The 19,582-nt window shown below is 41.9% G+C and overlaps 1 protein-coding gene across 1 annotated transcript in view; it reads left to right on the top strand.

Annotated features, from left to right (window-relative positions):
- The first annotated feature begins 1,984 nt into the window (after positions 1–1,984).
- The window catches only part of mcrip2 (MAPK regulated corepressor interacting protein 2), a 34,596-nt gene continuing 16,998 nt past the window's right edge, over positions 1,985–19,582 (top strand). Inside the window, exons 1-3 of the mRNA XM_084319114.1 lie at positions 1,985–2,402; positions 2,552–2,621; positions 12,368–12,501. Coding sequence (XP_084175240.1) covers positions 2,336–2,402; positions 2,552–2,621; positions 12,368–12,501 — 271 coding nt within the window. The 5' untranslated portion in view covers positions 1,985–2,335. The remainder of the gene's footprint in view (positions 2,403–2,551; positions 2,622–12,367; positions 12,502–19,582) is intronic.

Genomic DNA, 19,582 nt, shown 5'->3' with positions numbered 1-19,582 from the left:
GTAAGTAATAAGACCCTTATTTCCGTCATGGTCCCAGGGCTGTTAGGCCACAACAAAAAAACGAACATGACAAGGACACAAAAACATACATTTAAAGCATTAGAAAACTAACATAGCTAAAATTGTATATCACACAATAACAAAACAGTTGGAATCCCATTCTTAGTATAGGGGGGCTATTCCTCTACTCTGTCCATGAGCCACTTCCTGACATTTCTCTTGAAGCTGTGGAGGCACAAGCTCTGCTTGATGGGGATAGGCAGCTTGTTCCAATCCTGGGCTCCAGAGAAAGCAAGGGAGCACTGACCTAGTTTGGAACGAAAAGAAGCAGGCTTCAGGTTTGCTATGCTTGCTATAGTTCTGTGGTTGTGGGATTCACTGACCGGGGTGAAGTAGTTCTGAAGGTATCTAGGGGACCTTTGGTTGATAATATTGTGCACTACGTTGAGTCTGAGCTGAGTAACTGGCCTCCACAGGAAGCCAGTTTAGCTCCTGGAATTGACTCCTCCCTATGTGGGTGCGGGGGCCAAGACCCATTACCACCCTTTCCAACTTATTTTGGGAAACCTGAAGCTTCTTTTTTATGGTCCCTGACAGGCCCTCGAACCAAGACACGCTACCATAATCAAAGTGGCAGAGTACTAGGCTATTTGCTAGTGGCCTGAGACTATCTCTGCCAAGGAGGTTGGCTTTCCTAGCTAGGTACCTGGTGCAGGCGTTGACTTTGCCCAGTACTTGGGAGGCCATAGCCTCCCCATCTAGACTCCCATCATGCAGCCTATAGATACTTCACTGTTTTTTGCTGTTTTAGGGTTTCAAACCCTAACTGGATATTGAACTCCTGTGCTTTCCTGAGCTTGGGCTTGGAGCCCAATAATACTGCCTCTGTCTTACCTAGGTGTAGAGAAAGCCTGTTGTCCGAAAGCCAACTGCTGACCCCTGCAAATTCTTCTCCTAGCAGCTGTTCTAGTGTGATCTGATCCTTGTGTGAGACTAGCAGGGCTGAGTCGTCTGAAAATAAAAACAAGCTACATGAGCATGCTGCTGACATGTCATTTATGTACAGTCACCCCACATACTATGGGCTTGGCATCCGACATAGTGCCACTGACCTCAACCTGCTGGACCCTATCAGAAAGTTAGGAAGAGAACCATCTGACCACTGTCTCGGTCATACCCAAGGCCTTAAGCTTGGAGAGCAGTAGGTCGTGGTTCACTGTGTCCAGAAGAACTAGCCCACACAGCTTACCTGAACCTATCTCCCTCCTGATACTGTCTGTAAGATAAAGAAGACATGTGTCAGTAGAGTAGGACTTCCTAAAGCCGGATTGGAGATCGTACAGCAGGTCATGGCTGCTTGCATTGAGGTTCATCATTATTCCAGCCCATGATGTCACAAGGCTACATTTACATTGGCTTCAGGACATGTCGACCATCAGACTATGAAACATTACATCGGCCATGAAAGGGCACGTGGTACCTCGTTTAAAGGCCCAATCTGTGATCCAAAAGTGAACAAATTGGTAGCCACCCCCCCCCCCCCACCCCCCCAAAGATTGGAGACATGTTTTTATTCTCTAGTCTAGTTGATTGACTGAGGTTTGATATAGCATAACACTAGATATGAGTTTTGAACTATAGCTATAGGCTAATATGTATTTGGGGCTGTAATACGTTTGTTTACGTTGGTAATGATGTTTGTACACAGAGCCATTCTGATTCATGATGAGCATATTTTTCATCTACAGATCAAACTCTTAAGAATGTATGTGGATATACCCCACACACGCATATAGTTAAACATTTAATCTGGATTGGGTTTTTTAATGTTTAATTATTGTTTTATACTGAATAAACCTACACATTTGGATTAATGAGTGAAAGGTTGGCGGTACTATTCGAACGGCTGCCCCTCCTCCATCCCGACTAGTGGGGGCGTGGCGTGACGTCACCCGGGGGGTGCCCGAGCGTGATGGGTCTCCGGTTCTGAAGAAACCAAAGCTTGGAGCTGGCGGTTCCCCACGCTGCATTAATGTAGAACGGCTTTCCAAAGGTGAATCAGACGAATTTCCGTCCAAGATTGTGATCGGAAGGGAGGGACACGCGTTTGTTTCAAGCATGTGGCGCTGTTTCACCTTGGACGACCTATAGGATACCCTTTGTGGTGAACAGACGGCTTTAAACCAAACATAAATTACATTTATGCTTCTTCTGCGCTACGGTCCATCTCAAGGCGGTACCAACACCTCTGACAGTCACTTGTAGCTTGTAGGCTGTGGGCTCGACGCAGAACCAGCCGAGTTGGAAAAGCACGTTGTAGGTGTGTTTGTTTCGCATGATGTACACACTTACCAGAGGTCCCAGTAAACTTGTTGTTACCCAACACAGGACAGCCTGGACAGGTGAGCAGCAATCTAAATTAATAGATACAAAAACGTGTGTAGAAAGATAATTATGTATCGCGGAGGTTGTGACATGCATTTTGAGTGATGCCCTTTTTTTTAAGCAACAATGCAGTTTGTAAATAAAACTCCTTGCATTTTATCTCTAGGTCCCACGCAACAAATTGAGAATAAAGTCAACGACTTGAAGCTCAGACCGACCTCTTGGTTGACGTCAAAGTAAGAAGAAAGTACTAATCTTGTGTTAATTGCATGGAGCTCTCTTGAACCAGGCGTGAGTATGGGCTGAAAACACGTGCGGGCTCGTCACCGCCGATAGTCTTATCATTTAACGCCAGAAGTCACGATGAACGTCAATGAATAATTGAGCCACCGGATACTATGGCCGTGGCTGCTGTTGGCTACTGGCTGTTGGTTATGTTGTCATTGCATCAGACTTGTAACAACACATTTCTAACCCGACATATCGTCCATAACTGTGACCTTGCAAGGTTAGCCGACAGACTACCGGTGTTGGGGGACACTACTGTAGTACCCAGTTACTGCACAAAGAGTTTCAAGTTTCTTTATTAGTTGTTGTCATACAAAAATACAGAACACTTTTATATGAAATGCTTTTTCCGAGAAGTAGTTAAACTACATCTTATTAACTACTCTAAAAAATTGCAGCTAAATACAAAATGCCAGCTTATACAAAATTACTACTTATACAATATAAAAACAACTACAACACCGGAAATTATCACAATAGAGAGTCTGGAATCTCATACAACCGAACCGACTAGTAGTGGGTGTTTTTGCCTCAGGACAAGGACAGGCCAATCCTCGGATGTTTTTTTAACACTTTGAGTGCCACGCCTCCGGTGCCCCGGAACCCTGTTGCGTGCCACCACCCACTTCAATGACAGAGCTCTCATATTTGCGAACGCATAAACTATATCTTAAATTGTGGCTATGTGTCTAATAGGGTTGCACGGTATACCGGTATTAGTATAGTACCGCGGTACTAGAGTGTTCGAAATGATACTATACTGCGTTTGGAAAAACATTTTCTTTTTTTTCTTTAATTTATTCATTTATGCATGCGAATACCTTCCTATTGGAGCACAGCGCTGCTGTCAGTGATGACGTTGCGCTAGTTTACCGGAAGAGAGAGCTCTGATGGGGAGAGATTGAGAATTCTATTCTTGCGAATAGCATTGTGGACATTTTCTAATGCTCGTATAAGGAACTGTAGTCACGAGAGCTAGCATTAACGTAACGTTAGTTATCATAACCATCGGCAATCACAGTGAGGATCTTTATTGATTAACACTTTAATCGCCGATGACGTGTTTAGAGACGTCATTCCTAGCCATGCTCATTCTGCCGAAGACGCCGTAACTCGTCTTTGATGTCAATATTTCAAAAATCTGTGATCGAAATCATATTTCTCCTCCGGGGTCCTGAGATATACTGCTGATCTCCACTCAACTCTCTAGCGGTTCAAGAGTGCCATCTGGTGGCCGGTCGGCAGATCGCCAACAGGAAGTGACTCGTCAAACAGGAAGTGCTCATCCATAAATCGTCCGGGCACTCGCGATCATTAGCAGGACTCTATCTCAACACACTGGATAATCAATCGCTCGCCCTAACTCAATAAACAACGTTATTTGGACGTATATAGTATTATACAACCTGGAAATGGTTCATCAGGATCAACATCCCATAATCGAAAACTGTCTACTCCAAGCTGATCGTCCAACGGCGCGAGGAAGATACGGTGAGTTTCAACGTTATTTTCTAACGTCTTCTATACTAACTGATCTGATGATCATATGACCCACACTAGATGAATGGTATAACGTTGCCCACGGAATTATAAACGCCCCCTCTCCCATCCGGTCAATATCAGATGATGCGTAGTAACTTCTAGAACCACGTCCAGTTGAAATTTTTTACCTTGCGCCGATTGCTATCAAACTGTATTTCATCATCAATATAATGCATTTGGAGCTATAAATCAAGTTCTGGAGAAAGCTGCAGAAAACGATAAAAACATACTTATACTTTAGACTATATTTTAGTATGAATATGTGAATGAAAAAGTATATCGTTGCTACACCCTGAACAATGGATATAGGACATTGAATGGGCCATAATAATGTCAATTTAGCAATAGAATTTAAAAAGTTATAGCCCTGCAAAGAAGGGGAACTTCTCCATAGACAAATAGAGCTGGCTAGGGATGGTAAATTATGAATTTAACCCATGGCGATCAAAGTGTTAACGTTAGCTAGCTTTAACTAGAATTATAGTTTGCTAGCTATATAAGCTAACGTTAGCCGAGTTTATTCTATGCAAAATGTGCTAGCTAGCTAACGTTAACACATCCACCGCCGGAAACGGCTTACGACGTGTTTCAAGGTCATGCGAATTCCGCCATTCCACGGTGTACGACGTTATTGAGATCATATTTCATTTTTTCGCCCATGGTATTCATAATTCCCTCACAGAGCCTGGTCTGATACAGTGGGAGCCTGCACAACAGTGCAACGCTTCAATACCGCCGCCTGGTGGATGATCGGGCGAGTTACCAAACCGGAAATGGATCGAATCGATCTCCGTGCATCTGGGAAATGCGTCCGGCAATACCAGTTTCTGACCGAAGAATAATTGCCAACTTATACTGGAGGCAGAAGGCTAATGTTAGAATAGGAAAGGAGAAATCAAGAGACTTCCCGGTGGAGAAGGGTGTAAGACAAGGATGCATCTTGTCCCCTGTACTCTTTAATATGTACAGTGAATCACTGATGAAAAAAGGTCTGAGAGGAGGGAAAGGAGTAAAACTTGGCGAATAGAACATCACCAATATAAGATACGCGGATGACACTGCTATAGTCTGTAACTGTCAAGAAGATCTACAGGACATGATGAATAAGCTGAATGTCGAATGCAAAAACTATGGAATGTCGCTAAACACAAAACTAAAGTAATGATCATTGAAAAAACACCAGGAACTGTTTGTAAAATACAGGTGGATGGAGAAAAACTTGAACAAGTGAAGGAGTACATGTACCTTGGAAGCTGGATCAGTGAAGGTGGAAGAGCTAACATGGACATTAAGAGAAGAACCGGAATTGCAAAGGGCACATTCTGGAACCATAAAGAATTATTGAGAAGAAACATAAGTTGGAAAACGAAGACCAGGATTTTGGAAACGTATGTTATGTCAGTCTTTTCATACGGAGCAGAAGCATGGACGCTGAATGAAGAGGCAAAGAGGATGATAGACTCTTTTGAAATGTGGACACTGAGGAAGATGCTGAAGATAACATGGAAGGATAAGATCAAGAATGAGGAGGTACTGAGAAGAGCGGATATGCAAGGAGGACAGCTGCTGGAGAGGTTGAAAAAGAGAAAGATGGAGTTGTGCGGGCATGTTCTGAGAGGATCCAGCGGGGAGATGTTCAAGAAGGTGGTGATGGGGAAGGTGGATGGAAAGAGAGGAAGTGGAAGACCAAGAAGAGGCTGGGTAGACAACATCTGTGATTGGAGTTGAGTGAGAGGCGGAGTCACGGAGTTGGAGAGAAGAAGTGGGGACAGAATGGGTTGGAGAGTGATAGGCAACCTTCGGAACGAAGAAGCCACCTAATGATGATGAGTCACATATTGTTGCAGGACTCTAGACACACATCCGTGTATATGGATCGCTGCCATAACTCAATAATCGATATGATTTGGCCGTTTATTTCGCCATACAAACCGGAAATGGATCTAGTCGATCCACGTCAAATAAGTGGGATCTTTTTCCTCCAGTCTCATCGGCGAACGGTAAGAGGACAGTAACGTTACTTTCAGCGTGATTGTTTATTATTATTAATGCAAACTGCTCTGATCAATATATCACCCATACTACATAAAGCATTTACTGACGATCACGGAATTATAGACGACCCCCCCCTCGTTCATCCGCGCATGATGAGTCATAACGTTTAGGATCGTATTCAGTTGGATTTATTATTATTTTGTATCTTTTTCCCCCCTCCTTTTTTCCGATTTTTCTCCCATCCCACTGGTAGTCGTTATGCCAATTCCCAACCCCCTTCCTGGTTGTTGCGCACTCCCCCCTACTGTTGGTCCGGGAGGCCGGAGACTGTCGCATGCTTTCCTCAGACGCATGTGCAGCCAGCCGGCAGCCAGCCTGGCAGCACAGATTCTCACCGGGAGAGTGTAATGTGTGGAAGGTCACACTACCTCCCTCCAGATCCTACCCTCGCTGTGCAGGCGCCCCGACCGAACTGTAGGGGTCGCTGTCCACAACGCCCAGGACCCACCCATCAGCTTTCCCACCCCTAACACTGCCAATTGTGTTAGTATGAACAACCAGCCAAGCTGATAGCAACGCCGAGAGCTGGATTCGAACCCAGCGTCTCCAGCGTTGATGGCGAGCGCCTTGCCCACTACACCACCTAGCCGCCCCTGGATTTTTTTAATATAGCGTGTATCACGAATAAACTGCAATTGATAATCTATATTATGCGTTTAGGCCTATAACTAGCGTTCTAGGAATTACTGCAGAAAACGATAAAAACATATTTATATTCTAGACGGTATTTTCGTATGAATCTATGAATGAAAAAGTATAACGTTCCTACATCCTGAACAATAGATAATCGATGTTGAATGGGCCATAGTAATGTCAATTTAGCAATACAATTAAAAAAGTTATAGCCCTGCAAAGAAGGTGAACATCTCCATAGGCTTAGAGTGGTGGCAGAGAGTGGTATGAGAGGGGCAAACTACGTGGCAGTTAATGTGTTAATAAAGATCCTCACTGCAATTGCAGATGGTATGGTATGATAACTAACGTTACATTAATGCTACAGTAGCTCGGACTAGCTCCCATCAGTACTGTAGTCATGCCATTGATACCAACATTCGTTGGATGAGCTATGCTAGCTCTCGTGACTACAGTTCCTTATACGAGCATTAGAAAATGTTCACAATGCTATTCGCAAGAATAGAAAATAAATTAAAGCCTAATAATAAGCTATACATAGCCTAAATTGCCGTGCTGAAAGCTAGTAAACACAGCATCCCCTGTTGCCTACCCACAACAGAAATGAATTGATGCACATGTGCATCTCTATAGCTTAGTCACAAACGTGATTTATACAGAGACATTTGACAATTGCCCATTTAATGGTTCATACATACTGTATAAAGACAACGGAAATCTATTATTTGTGTTAGTTCTAGATTATGATAGGCTCATCAAAATGTTTTCTAGGTTATGGTATCTCAAACTAATTAGGCCCTCTGCTATGACAAATGTATAATAATAATAATACAACCATACTTTTTCTACCCCTTGCATTTTTTTAACTACAGAAGTCTGCTGCATTAGGCTCACAGAGTGACTCCCCCCACTCAGAAGCAACCTAACCTCCCAGCTTTTTTTGAGCAGCATATTAAGTACACAAATTAGTCCAAAGATGATAAAAGGCTCAACAGGGCAGTCTCGGAGTTCATTTGTGTGGACCAAGTTCCAATATATATACAGTTGAGAAAGCTGGGTTCAGAAACCTTGTACAGCAACTGTTTTGAGTGCAAATAAAGTTCTCCAGCATTTTGAATGCCATTGCTTTTAATTTAATTTATTTATTCTTGTCATTGTTCATTGTTGTGTTTTAAAATAAAGAACAATAATGACATCTGAGAGTATCGAAAAGTATCAATTCATATTGGTATAGTATCGAAACAAATGTTGGTATCGTGACAACCCTAGTGTCTAATATGGCAGTCGCTTATCAATGACTTGTTTGCAGTCAACATTGTCGAAACGGATTGTTTTTTTAATCGGTTCATTTCCGTTTTATACCATTTTGATTCTGTGATAAACGCCCTTTATTGGAATACACTGGAATACACAAAACACGTTGTCATTTTTCGGCCTATTTATGAATCGTTTTCAAATAAACGCTAGATTATCGATAGTATATGTGTACTTATGCACGCTATAGAAGCAGGCTGAAAAATCGATTATCTTATTTCCTGATCGCACACACACACACATATGGCACACGCTGATTATATAGGTGAAAATAGCTCTGATTATCCCAAGACTGGTAAAATAGATTCCTTACCTCAGATCAGATGTTCTCCAAAAAGATAATTCCAATTCCTGATCGCCATTCCAAATATCGATCGCGTTTATTGACCAACGCTGGGTACTGGAAACACACGTTCTCCGCTGTTCTGGTGGTGGGCGATTACTTGGATCGTCTCCGGTTACTTGTCTGACAAGTAAAATGTGGAAGCAGGACTTTTTTTTCTCCATGCGTTTCATTCAATCCAATCCAAAGGGGTGCAGTACCATCCAGAGAGACAATAGGGGGCGATATTTTCCCTGTTCGAGTTCAGACAGATCCCCACTGGTAACGTGAGGCTAGATTGATGAAAAATGAATGGAAATCGATAATAAAAAAATAACGATTAAAAACGAGATCTCTCGTCGGCTGGCACTGAAAGTGTTAAGGAGGGGGCAGGCATCTGTTGTTGAGGTACCGGGAAAATACAAACTTTCTAGGGAAATGTGTAGTTTGTAATTAACTACCTAAGCTACATAACTACTGAAAAAGCTACTGAGATTTGAACGTAGTTTAAAGGAGCTGTAAGTGGTTTTTCTTTGTTAGAATAATAAGTGGTCTAACATGCTCCACATTCCGACAGCTATCACTGTTCTAGAAGGTTTGGTCAGTAACATGGGTCTCCAAGTCCCTCTGCTCTGCAGTAAACACAAAATAAATGTCCTGGTATCCCGTTCCCACTTTATCCAATCAGGACAGGGAAGGGAACTCAACACTGCAAAAATGGTGTGAATTTTTTTTTAAATAAAAACTAGTTGCAAATAATGTGTTTGAAATAAATTAAATAATCTGCCAGTGCAATAAGCTAATTTGGCTTGGCAAGATTTCTTGAAATAAGCAAATAAAATCAAATGTATTTGTATAGCCCGAAATCAATCATGACCAAACACTAGCCATATATCGGTGACGGCTGTCAGAATGTAAAGCTATTAACTCTTTCAGTGCCAGCAGGGGGCGCACGATTTAGTGCTTGAATGCCCACCATCCACTTCAATGTTAGCGTTAATATCGCCTAATCTATGTTTTAAATTATGTCTAAATTGTGTCTAATCTGCCCGTCGCTTATCAATGACTCATTTTCCAGTCAACATTGTCAAAGCGGATTGTTTTTTTATCTGTTCATTTCCGTTTTATAGCATCTTGAAAAGCCCTCGTTTTCAAGGAAAATAAAAATATTACATAATAAACGGAATATTCTAGAATACACTAACATTAAACATTTTCTGCCTATTTATGAATAGTTTTCAAATAAACGCTAGATTATCGATAGTATATGTGTACGTATGCACGCTATATAGGCAATCTGATATCTGATATATTTCCTGATCGCTCGCACAGCCAAACAGCCACATCACACATAGGGGAAAAGCTTATATCTCTGTGAAAACGGGTCTGATTATCCTAAGACTGGTAAAATAGATTCCTTACCTGAGATCAGATGTTATCCAAAAAGATTATTCCAATTCCTGATCGCCATTCCAAAAACCGATCGCTTTTATTGATCCAATGCTAAACACATATTACACGCTGTTCTGATGGTCCACAATGACTGGGATCATCTCCGGTTACATGCGTGAGAAGTAAAATGTGGATTCCGGATTTTTCTTTTCTCATCCATTTTCATTGAGTCTATTCCAAAAGGGTGCATTACCATCTGGGAGACGATAGGGGGCGCTTTTTTCACATCTGAGCTCCTGGTGGGGCTGGTTTCCCAACGGTAGACTCGGTTGATGAAATATGAATTCAGATCGCTAATAAAGAAATTCACGGCAATTGTCGTGGTGGGCATTCAGGGGGCGGGCTGATAACACGTGTTATGTCGTTTTGGGCATTCGAAGTGTTAAATACTTATTTTAACAACAAAAGAAGACTACTTACAGCACCTTTTAAACTACCACCCAAGTACTGCAAATGTAGTTCAACTAGTAATTTAAATAGGCTTACATGTAGTTAACCGCTCCCAAACACTGCATGCTACCCATGTATTTGTTGACCACCCATATAGACGGTTATCAATTGGATGGATCAGACAGGCGGGTAATTAAGGGGACTAACACCAGTGGTGGAAGAAGTACACAGTTCCTTTACTTAAGTAAAAGTAGAAATACTCAGCTAAATGAGTACTAGTAATAGTAAAAGTCCTCCATTCAAACTCTACTTAAGTAAAAGTAGAGAAGTATTTGCTATTGAATGTACTTAAGTATCTAAAATAAAAGTAGTAAGTACACATTCTACATGACGTTTTTTGTATCCATTAGGGCTGTCTTAAATGCTTCGAAGCTTCGTTCGATGGCACGAGCTTCGAACATTCAAAAAAGAAGCGAAGTTAAAATAAAATAAAAAAGATTTTGCCTCAAATCTTGCGCCTCCATTCCAATGAAACTAAAGTAAACAGCGCCTTCCCGCCTCCATTCCAATGAAACGAAAGTAAGTGGTGCCTCGACTCCACCTCTCTACAACAAGCACGTGGAGATTATCTGTGTTGAAAACAACAAGGACATGTGCAGCAGACATGTCGACGAAGAAGTCATCAGACGTGTGGTTACACTTTAAAATATGCAAAGACAATGCCCAAAAAGCAGAGTGCCAGATATGCCAGAAGAAAATGGCATATCACAACTCTACAACAACTGTCAAATCACCTAAAAAACGTAAGTATCGTTGTACACGACGGCGACGCCACACAAAACATTAATAAGGCTATGCCTATGCTGCTATGACTAATGCGTTACCAAGTTGGCAAATTTAATTGTAATCATCTGCTTTTGTAGGTGCATTGTCTGATATAATTATAAATGATAAATTAAATATAATATAATTGTTTGCTTGATAGACGAAGGTTGCAACATAATTATGTAATGTCATGTCGTTGGCTGTGAGAGCAGCCCCACTGCACCCAGGCAGCGCAAGGGGCTACTTAATTAATTAATCCAATCCACTTTATTTATAGAGCCCATTTAAAAACAACAAAATTTACCAAAGTGCTGTACAAGTCCCACAACATAAGATAAAAAAATAATAATAATAAAAAAAATATTATAAAAAAAGAAAATCTCGAAGCTTCGAATTAAAATCGAAGCTCGGCCCCGAAGCTTCGATTGCCAAAAAAAGCTTAGAAGGTCAGCCCTACAAAACACGTTGTCAGTTTCCGGCTGATTTATGAATCGTTTTCAAATAAATGCTAGATTATCGAGAGTATTTGTGTTCTTATGCACGATACAAAAGCGGGCTGAAAAACCATTTATTCGTGCCGCGCTCGGCGCCTAACGCCACACACACACACGTTGTGAACGCTGTGAAAAACAACTGATTAACCCAAAACTGGTAACATAGATTCCTTACCTCAGATCAGATGTTCTGCAAAAAGATGAATCCAATTCCTGATCGCCATTCCAAATATTGATTGCGTTTATTGATCCAACGTTATAGTCCGAAACGCATAATCGAAAGCTGCTCCGAGCCTCGCCAGTGAATCTGGTAACGGACACTGCTTGCCAGAGATGGGGAAACCCTGGACCGGAGTTTTTCTCTGATGCACTTTTTTACTCAATCCAATCCAATGATGATGGGGGGCGGTATTTGCCCTTTTCGAGCTCAGAGCCATTCCCAATGATAACGTCAGGCTGGACGGATGAAAAATGAATGGATATCGCTAATAAAAGAAATAACGATTAAATAACGAGAAATCTCGTTATTGGCAACCAATGCATGGCGGCCAATAACTAGAAATCTCGTTGTTGGCAACCAATGTGTTAATTGCTCAGCCCTAGCAAATGCCCAATCACACTGTTTTATTAAATAATAAACCTTGCTATTTGCCTGCTTTTTTTCCAGTTCTCCGCCCCCTAAGATAGTGTTTAATCGTCTGAGCGGGAAGCGGTACCACACAGCGTCCGCGCAGAAGGAAGCCGGCCCTGCTGAAGGCTTCACACCTGACCACCAAGATAATGTTAGATTTGTCTACGAAGGTGAGCTTTGGGACAGATATTTAATTCGTCGTACAATTGATGACCCGTTAAGACATACAGGGTGATGCACAAGTCACGATTTGATACAGTAGTTAAACAGAATGACGACATTGCAGTGTAAATCTTCAATATTCACTGGTTCCCTGGTTACAGTAGGTTGCAAATTCATTGCTAAAATCACACATTTAAGCGTTTCATCAAGCACATTTAGTCATTTCTGTGTATTTGACTTCAGTTCAAATGATTTGTATAAATAGTTTATTTTGGGTTTATGTGTTGGGTGTTTTGACAAGGTAATGGAATTTATTAAATTCTCTACTGTATTTAAAGGACATACTTTACATAATCCATCTAGTCAGGACTTTCCTTCATTCTGGGTCAGACCCAGTGGTCAGACAGTCTGTCATTGTGTATTGTCTGTTTAGGGCCAGATAATCTTATAATTTGTGTTGGATTTTAGTTGTTTAGTTTCTGAATAATTTGGTTGGTAACTACAGCTGTCCTGGGGCTCTGTTGTGTTCTGCTAGGTTGACTGCTTGGTGAATACAGCTGTCCTGTGGCTCTGTTGTGTTCTGCTAGGTTGACTGCTTGGTGACTACAGCTGTCCTGGGGCTCTGTGGTGTTCTGCTAGGTTGACTGCTTGGTGACTACAGCTGTCCTGGGGCTCTGTGGTGTTCTGCTAGGTTGACTGCTTGGTGACTACAGCTGTCCTGGGGCTCTGTGGTGTTCTGCTAGGTTGACTGCTTGGTGACTACAGCTGTCCTGGGGCTCTGTGGTGTTCTGCTAGGTTGACTGCTTGGTGACTACAGCTGTCCTGGGGGCTCTGTGTGTTCTGCTAGGTTGACTGCTTGGTGACTACAGCTGTCCTGGGGCTCTGTGGTGTTCTGCTAGGTTGACTGCTTGGTGACTACAGCTGTCCTGGGGCTCTGTGGTGTTCTGCTAGGTTGACTGCTTGGTGACTACAGCTGTCCTGGGGCTCTGTGGTGTTCTGCTAGGTTGACTGCTTGGTGACTACAGCTGTCCTGGGGCTCTGTGGTGTTCTGCTAGGTTGACTGCTTGGTGAGTGACTACAGCTGTCCTGGGGCTCTGTGGTGTTCTGCTAGGTTGACTGCTTGGTGACTACAGCTGTCCTGGGGCTCTGTGTTCTGCTAGGTTGACTGCTTGGTGACTACAGCTGTCCTGGGGCTCTGTGTGTTCTGCTAGGTTGACTGCTTGGTGACTACAGCTGTCCTGGGGCTCTGTGTGTTCTGCTAGGTTGACTGCTTGGTGACTACAGCTGTCCTGGGGCTCTGTGGTGTTCTGCTAGGTTGACTGCTTGGTGACTACAGCTGTCCTGGGGCTCTGTGGTGTTCTGCTAGGTTGACTGGGCCTCAGGAAAAAGTCTGGTCAGAAAACATAATAAAGTACTAATCAACCACAGGCAAAAAGGTACATAATACGTTATGTACGTCATTGTACGTTATGTTATAGCCATACGTAATATATATATATTTTTTGTATTGGTGAACAATCGAGAGTCAAACTAACAATGATTGTTAACACCCACCGACTATGGGTGGGACGATACATCGATCCAGATCGATATATCGATCTATTATCAATTATCAAATAGGATCGATGCAACGTAAAAAGATCGATTCATATTGCGATACTCTTATTTTGAAAATCCCGTCGTGAGCATATCCGCCCGGCTGCAACAACAGTAGCTCAGCGCAGCTCAGCGTGTGTAGACGTTAGACAGCATTGCTTCAGAGTCCGCCTATTTTGCCCGAAATAAGTGCCTGTTTTTTTCCCCACAAGGGGTCAAATGCTGCATCTAACATGCTTTCCATCCTCGCCATTCCTTTATGCCCACGTTAAATACCGAAATTAACGTTGCGTTAGCGTGAGCTAACTAAGCTAAGCTGATAGAGCGATAGAGAGGTCCACTAGGGACTGGGAAGGAGGGGGGGTTACTGCATTCTCGAGATAGCCCCACTAACAGGATCTGGCCGGTACTGCACCTTCTGACTCCCAATATGCCTTTTCCAGCCAAAATACAGCGCTGTGATAGGATATTAATATCTGAAAAAAAAGAAAAACGAACCAAAAACAGTGAACAGGATGTCTATTTGTATTAAAAACAATAGATTGTTTTTCATTTAAATGTCTGGAAGAGATCAAAAATAAAAATGTCAAATGATATTTCCATTGCCTTTTTTTGTTGTTGATTTAAATGTTACTGATTGTGTTAAATGGGCATATAATATTGTCTCATATCGATCGCAGGCACCTGAATCGAATCGTATCGTATCGTGGCAGACTTTGTGATATCGGAAAATATCGTATCGTTGTCCAAAGAATCGATATCGTATCGTATCGTGATGAAACTGGTGATTCCCACCCCTACCACCGACCCACCCTGATACAAACACAGCTATGATGATTCCTTTTAACATTTAATGGTTATTATGGTTAAGATGGAAAGTTAGGGTTAAGGACGGTTAGTTTAACTCATTCAGCGCCAGTCACGAGAAAAGTCGGGTTAACTCGCCAACCGTTCAGCGCCAATCACGAGAAAAGTCGGGTTTTAATCGTTATTTCTTTTATTAGCTATATCCATTCATTTTTCATCCATCCAGCCTGATGTTATTATTGGGATGGGTCTGAGCTCGCAAAGGGCAAATACCGCCGCCTACGCCTTCCAGCCGGTATTGCACATCATTGAAATCCCTTTCCCTTGGGCTGTATGCTGATCTAACAAGTCCGGTCCAGGTTTTCCTTCTCGGCATGCAGTATTGTTATAACACAGGGACTGGGGAGACTGAGAGCGGCGTGGATTATGCCTTTCGGACATATAACGTTGGATCAATATTTGGAATGGCGATCAGGAATTGGATTAATCTTTTTGCAGGACATCAAATACCAGGTAAGGACTCTATGTTACGAATCTTGGGTTAATCCGATGTTTCTTTCGCCACCATCGGAGCGTGTGTGTGTGTTTCTGACGTTGGCTGCAGGTAAAGCACTGAGAAGCGCCCGCTTCTGTTCACGCATGATGACACATATAATACCGATAATCTAGCGTTATTTTCAGAACGATTCATAAATCAAGCGACAAATGGCACGATTTCTAAGGAAATGCATTGAAGCGCCATTTGCTCGAGTTTCTTGAGATTAGACAGAATGCTCTGGAAATATACTCTTATTCACCACGGTATAAAACGGAAATGTACGGATGAAAAAACAATCTGTTTTGTGCATGTTGACTGGAAGCAACTCACTGACAATCGACGGGTGTATTAGACCCATAGCTATAATATAAGATATATTTTAAGCACTCGCAAACGTCGCAGTCTCCCCATTGATTAAAGCGATGTCGCTCTAGCGCCCTCTGGTGCCCCGACCCCTGGCACTGATTGAGTTAAGGCAACAGTGTGGTTAGGTTAAGGTTAGGGTTAGTTTAAGGCAACTGTGGTTAAGGTTAGGGTTAGTTTAAGGTAACAGTGTGGTTAAGGTTAGGGTTCAGGTTAGTGTAATGTAACAGTGTAATTAGGGTTTGAGTGAGGCTATCAGAAAAGTGTGTCTCTGTAGTCTTGAGGTAAAGGCACTTGCCTCCCATGTGAGCATCCCAGGTTTGTTTGAGGGGAACTCGGAACGTTTTCTGAATACATTAAAAGTTAAAGAATGTTTAATATGTAATATATGCACTTATTTGGAAATGTGTCAATCAATATATTACTTACTTACATTACAATATTTTCCTTTTTCCTGTAGTTGATAAGTACTTTATTTACATATTGCAGAGGAGGAGACTCTTCTTTGGCTTCCTCTCTTGGCAGGTTAGATTATTGTGGTTTAATGTTTGAGAGACACTACATTTTAGATGTTGACATTTGATGGTACTTTCTTTTAGTTCTGCTCACTCACTCACACCAGATTCAGATTCGGTTTTATTTGCCATATGCAACAAGTACAATGGAATTCTTACTCTCTGTTTGCTCCACAGCATAAAGGAATAAAAAGCAACAATTTACAGAATAGAAAAGCAGGTATTTATATACAATAAACAATCAACTGTCTGTGGTATCGGTATGTGCAATAAAAATAAGTACAACTAGTATAAGTAAATAAAATAAAAAATAACCGAATAGTCGCTTGCAGGGAGTAATTTATGTTTGTCAAACACTTCCTCTCCTAACTGTTGGCTAACATTTGCAAACATTGAATCCCAAACATAAACAAATGGTGAGTGTGCAAACATTTGCAAACATAATGCCTTGTTGAACGCACCTCTTGTATATAGGACCTGTTCACTGTATACAAAGTATGCCGTGTTCGAGCCAATCAGCAATACCAACTGAGTCACGTGACTAAGTTGCCCACTACCTGCACGAGATAAAAGAAATATGACAGGGCTCTATGGAGAAACCTTGACACTCCCCTGACTAAAGGTTGTTTCAAACGAAAACGACTGGATGTCATTTTTGCCAAATCAGCATGGCTGTGACTCTGAGTCTTTCACCTTTTACATATCTAGCTTTGGCATGGATTGATTGTTTAGATCACTAGCATGGCTAACAAATGCAAATATATTATAGTCTGCCATGTTGTTCTGACAAGCGCGCACATCGAGTCTGACGTGGACAGCGAACAGGTCTATAGAACAGCCATATATTTGACATCCAGGTGACATCACAGATTCATAGTGTGCTGATGACTCCACCACCTCAGCAGGTTTGATCCACCTGGAGGGGTGAGGGCGGCACCTTGTTAAACCATGCACTGTGTGAACAACTTGGACCTTTTTATTGGAGTTCTGAGGCTTGGTAAGCCACACATCCCTTGGTCGTGTCGTGATTGTTTTTTAAACTTTATTGTAGTTATATGACTTTGTGTGTATACTGTATTTTGTATTTCTTTTAGTATTTCTGTTTTTGTATTGTACAGCACTTTGGTACAACTTCGGTTGATTTGAAATGTGCTATATAAATAAAGTTGACCTTGACCTTAATGTTGGCGAAACAAAATATATGATGGTGGACTTGACCAGACCTGAACTCCAGCCTTTAGTGACTGATGGACAAACGGTTGGTACCGTAAATTAAGTGGGAAGTGGACTCTTGACATCATAATACATTAGTCACAACAGTGGCTCCACTTCCTCCAGCAGCTAAAAGGGTTGAGTTGTCATCAAAGAGAAGCCACCTATTCTCGGTCCTCGCTCCACAATGGTTGAATGAAGTTCCCACCACAGTTTGGAGAGCCGAAACACGACCGATCTTTCGCCGTCGACTAAAAACACACTTCTTCAATCAATATCTGAAATGAAAGGTTACAAAAATAAAACGTCTTACTATCGTGCACTCTTCCACTAATTCATCTTCCTTGTCTATATTACTACCTACTATACTAATATGTCTCTACTACTATGCACTCAACACTGCAGAACCCAAGTTTCAACACTGTTTGATGAACATTGTTACTCAGCTGAAAGAGGTGTACCCACAGGCACTGAATCTGCGCTCATTAAGGTTATAAATGACATACGGATGAACACTGATGAAGGCAAAATCTAAATTCTAGTGTTTGATACTGTTGACAGACTAGAGAACTGGGTTTGGCTTTCGGGCACAGTCTTAGAGTGGTTCAGGTCCTACCTGCAAGACAGGAACTACTTTGTTTCCGTTGGAAATTACACATCTGAACAAAGTTAACTAATATGACATGTGGGGTACCCCAAGGTTACATTTTAGGACCAGTCTTATTCAACCTTTATATGCTCCCACTAGGCCTAATTATGCAAAAAATGCTGCGTCAGTGCATTGACCAAATACTGGATCACTGGATGTGCCAGAACATCCAACTAAATAAAGACAAAACGGAGATAATTTCTTAAATGGACGACAGGCCTAACTCATTGTCATTTCTCTTTTAAGCATTAGCTTCAGATAATGTATGCTATGTAGCAACCGACTGCAGCTGAAAGTGTCTGGACGGGCTGTGTGAGTTTAACCACAACCTTCAGTCTTATCTGAGGGTGAAGCCCCCCTCCTTCTGCTTGATGCAACATGCCAGAAGTCTGCCTGGCCCACCAAGGACACACGGCTGCTTGTTTTCTGAAGCAGTACATGCAAGGTTACTTGTACTGGGATATTAGAAAAGGGATTATTCTGCAGATACAAGATCATTGACAAAAAAAATCCAAATGTTTCTTATATGTTTTTGTTATATTAAAAACACATTGGTTGCCAGCCGGATATGGCGATTTATCGCTTGGATGCCACCACGTTAATGAATGGGAGGACGAGCACATTTGCAAACGCATAAACTATATCTTAAATTATGGCTGTGTCTAATACACCCGTCGCTTATCAATGACTTGCTTGCAGTCAACATGTACGAAACGGATTGTTTTTTCATCAGTACATTTCCGTTTATACCGTTTTGGATACGAGTATAGTTTCGGAGAGTTCTAGAAATTCCGCGAAAATAGCCATTTACTGGAATACACAACACGTTGTCATTTTCCGCCTGATTTATGAATCGTTTTCAAATAAACGCTAGATTATCGAGAGTATTTGTGTTCTTATGCACGATACAAAAGCTGGCTGAAAAAATCATTTATTCGTGCCGCGCTCAGCACCTAACGCCACACACACACACACACACACACACTCACACACGTTGTGAAATCTGTGAAAAACAACTCTGATTAACCCAAAACTGGTCAAATAGATTCCTTACCTCATATCAGATGTTTTGCAAAAAGATGAATCCAATTCCTGATCGCCATTCCAAATATTGATCGCATTTATTGATCTAACGCTATAGTCTGAAACGCATGATCCAAGCTGCTTCCAGCCTCGCCACTGTATCTGGTAACACGACACTGCTTTCCAGAGGTGGGGAAACCCTGGGGCAGAGTTTTTTTCTGATGCATTTTCCCATCGACTCCAATCCAATGATGTGCATTACCATCCGGGAGACGATAGGGGGCGGTATTTGCCCTTTTCGAGCTCAGAGCCATTCCCAATGATAATGTCAGGCTGGACGGATGAAAAATGAATGGATATCGCTAATAAAAGAAATAACGATTAAA

Source organism: Notolepis coatsorum (assembly GCF_963971535.1).
Source record: "Notolepis coatsorum genome assembly, chromosome: 7".
Lineage (NCBI taxonomy): Eukaryota > Metazoa > Chordata > Actinopteri > Aulopiformes > Paralepididae > Notolepis > Notolepis coatsorum.
This window is presented reverse-complemented; position numbering and strand designations above follow the sequence as displayed.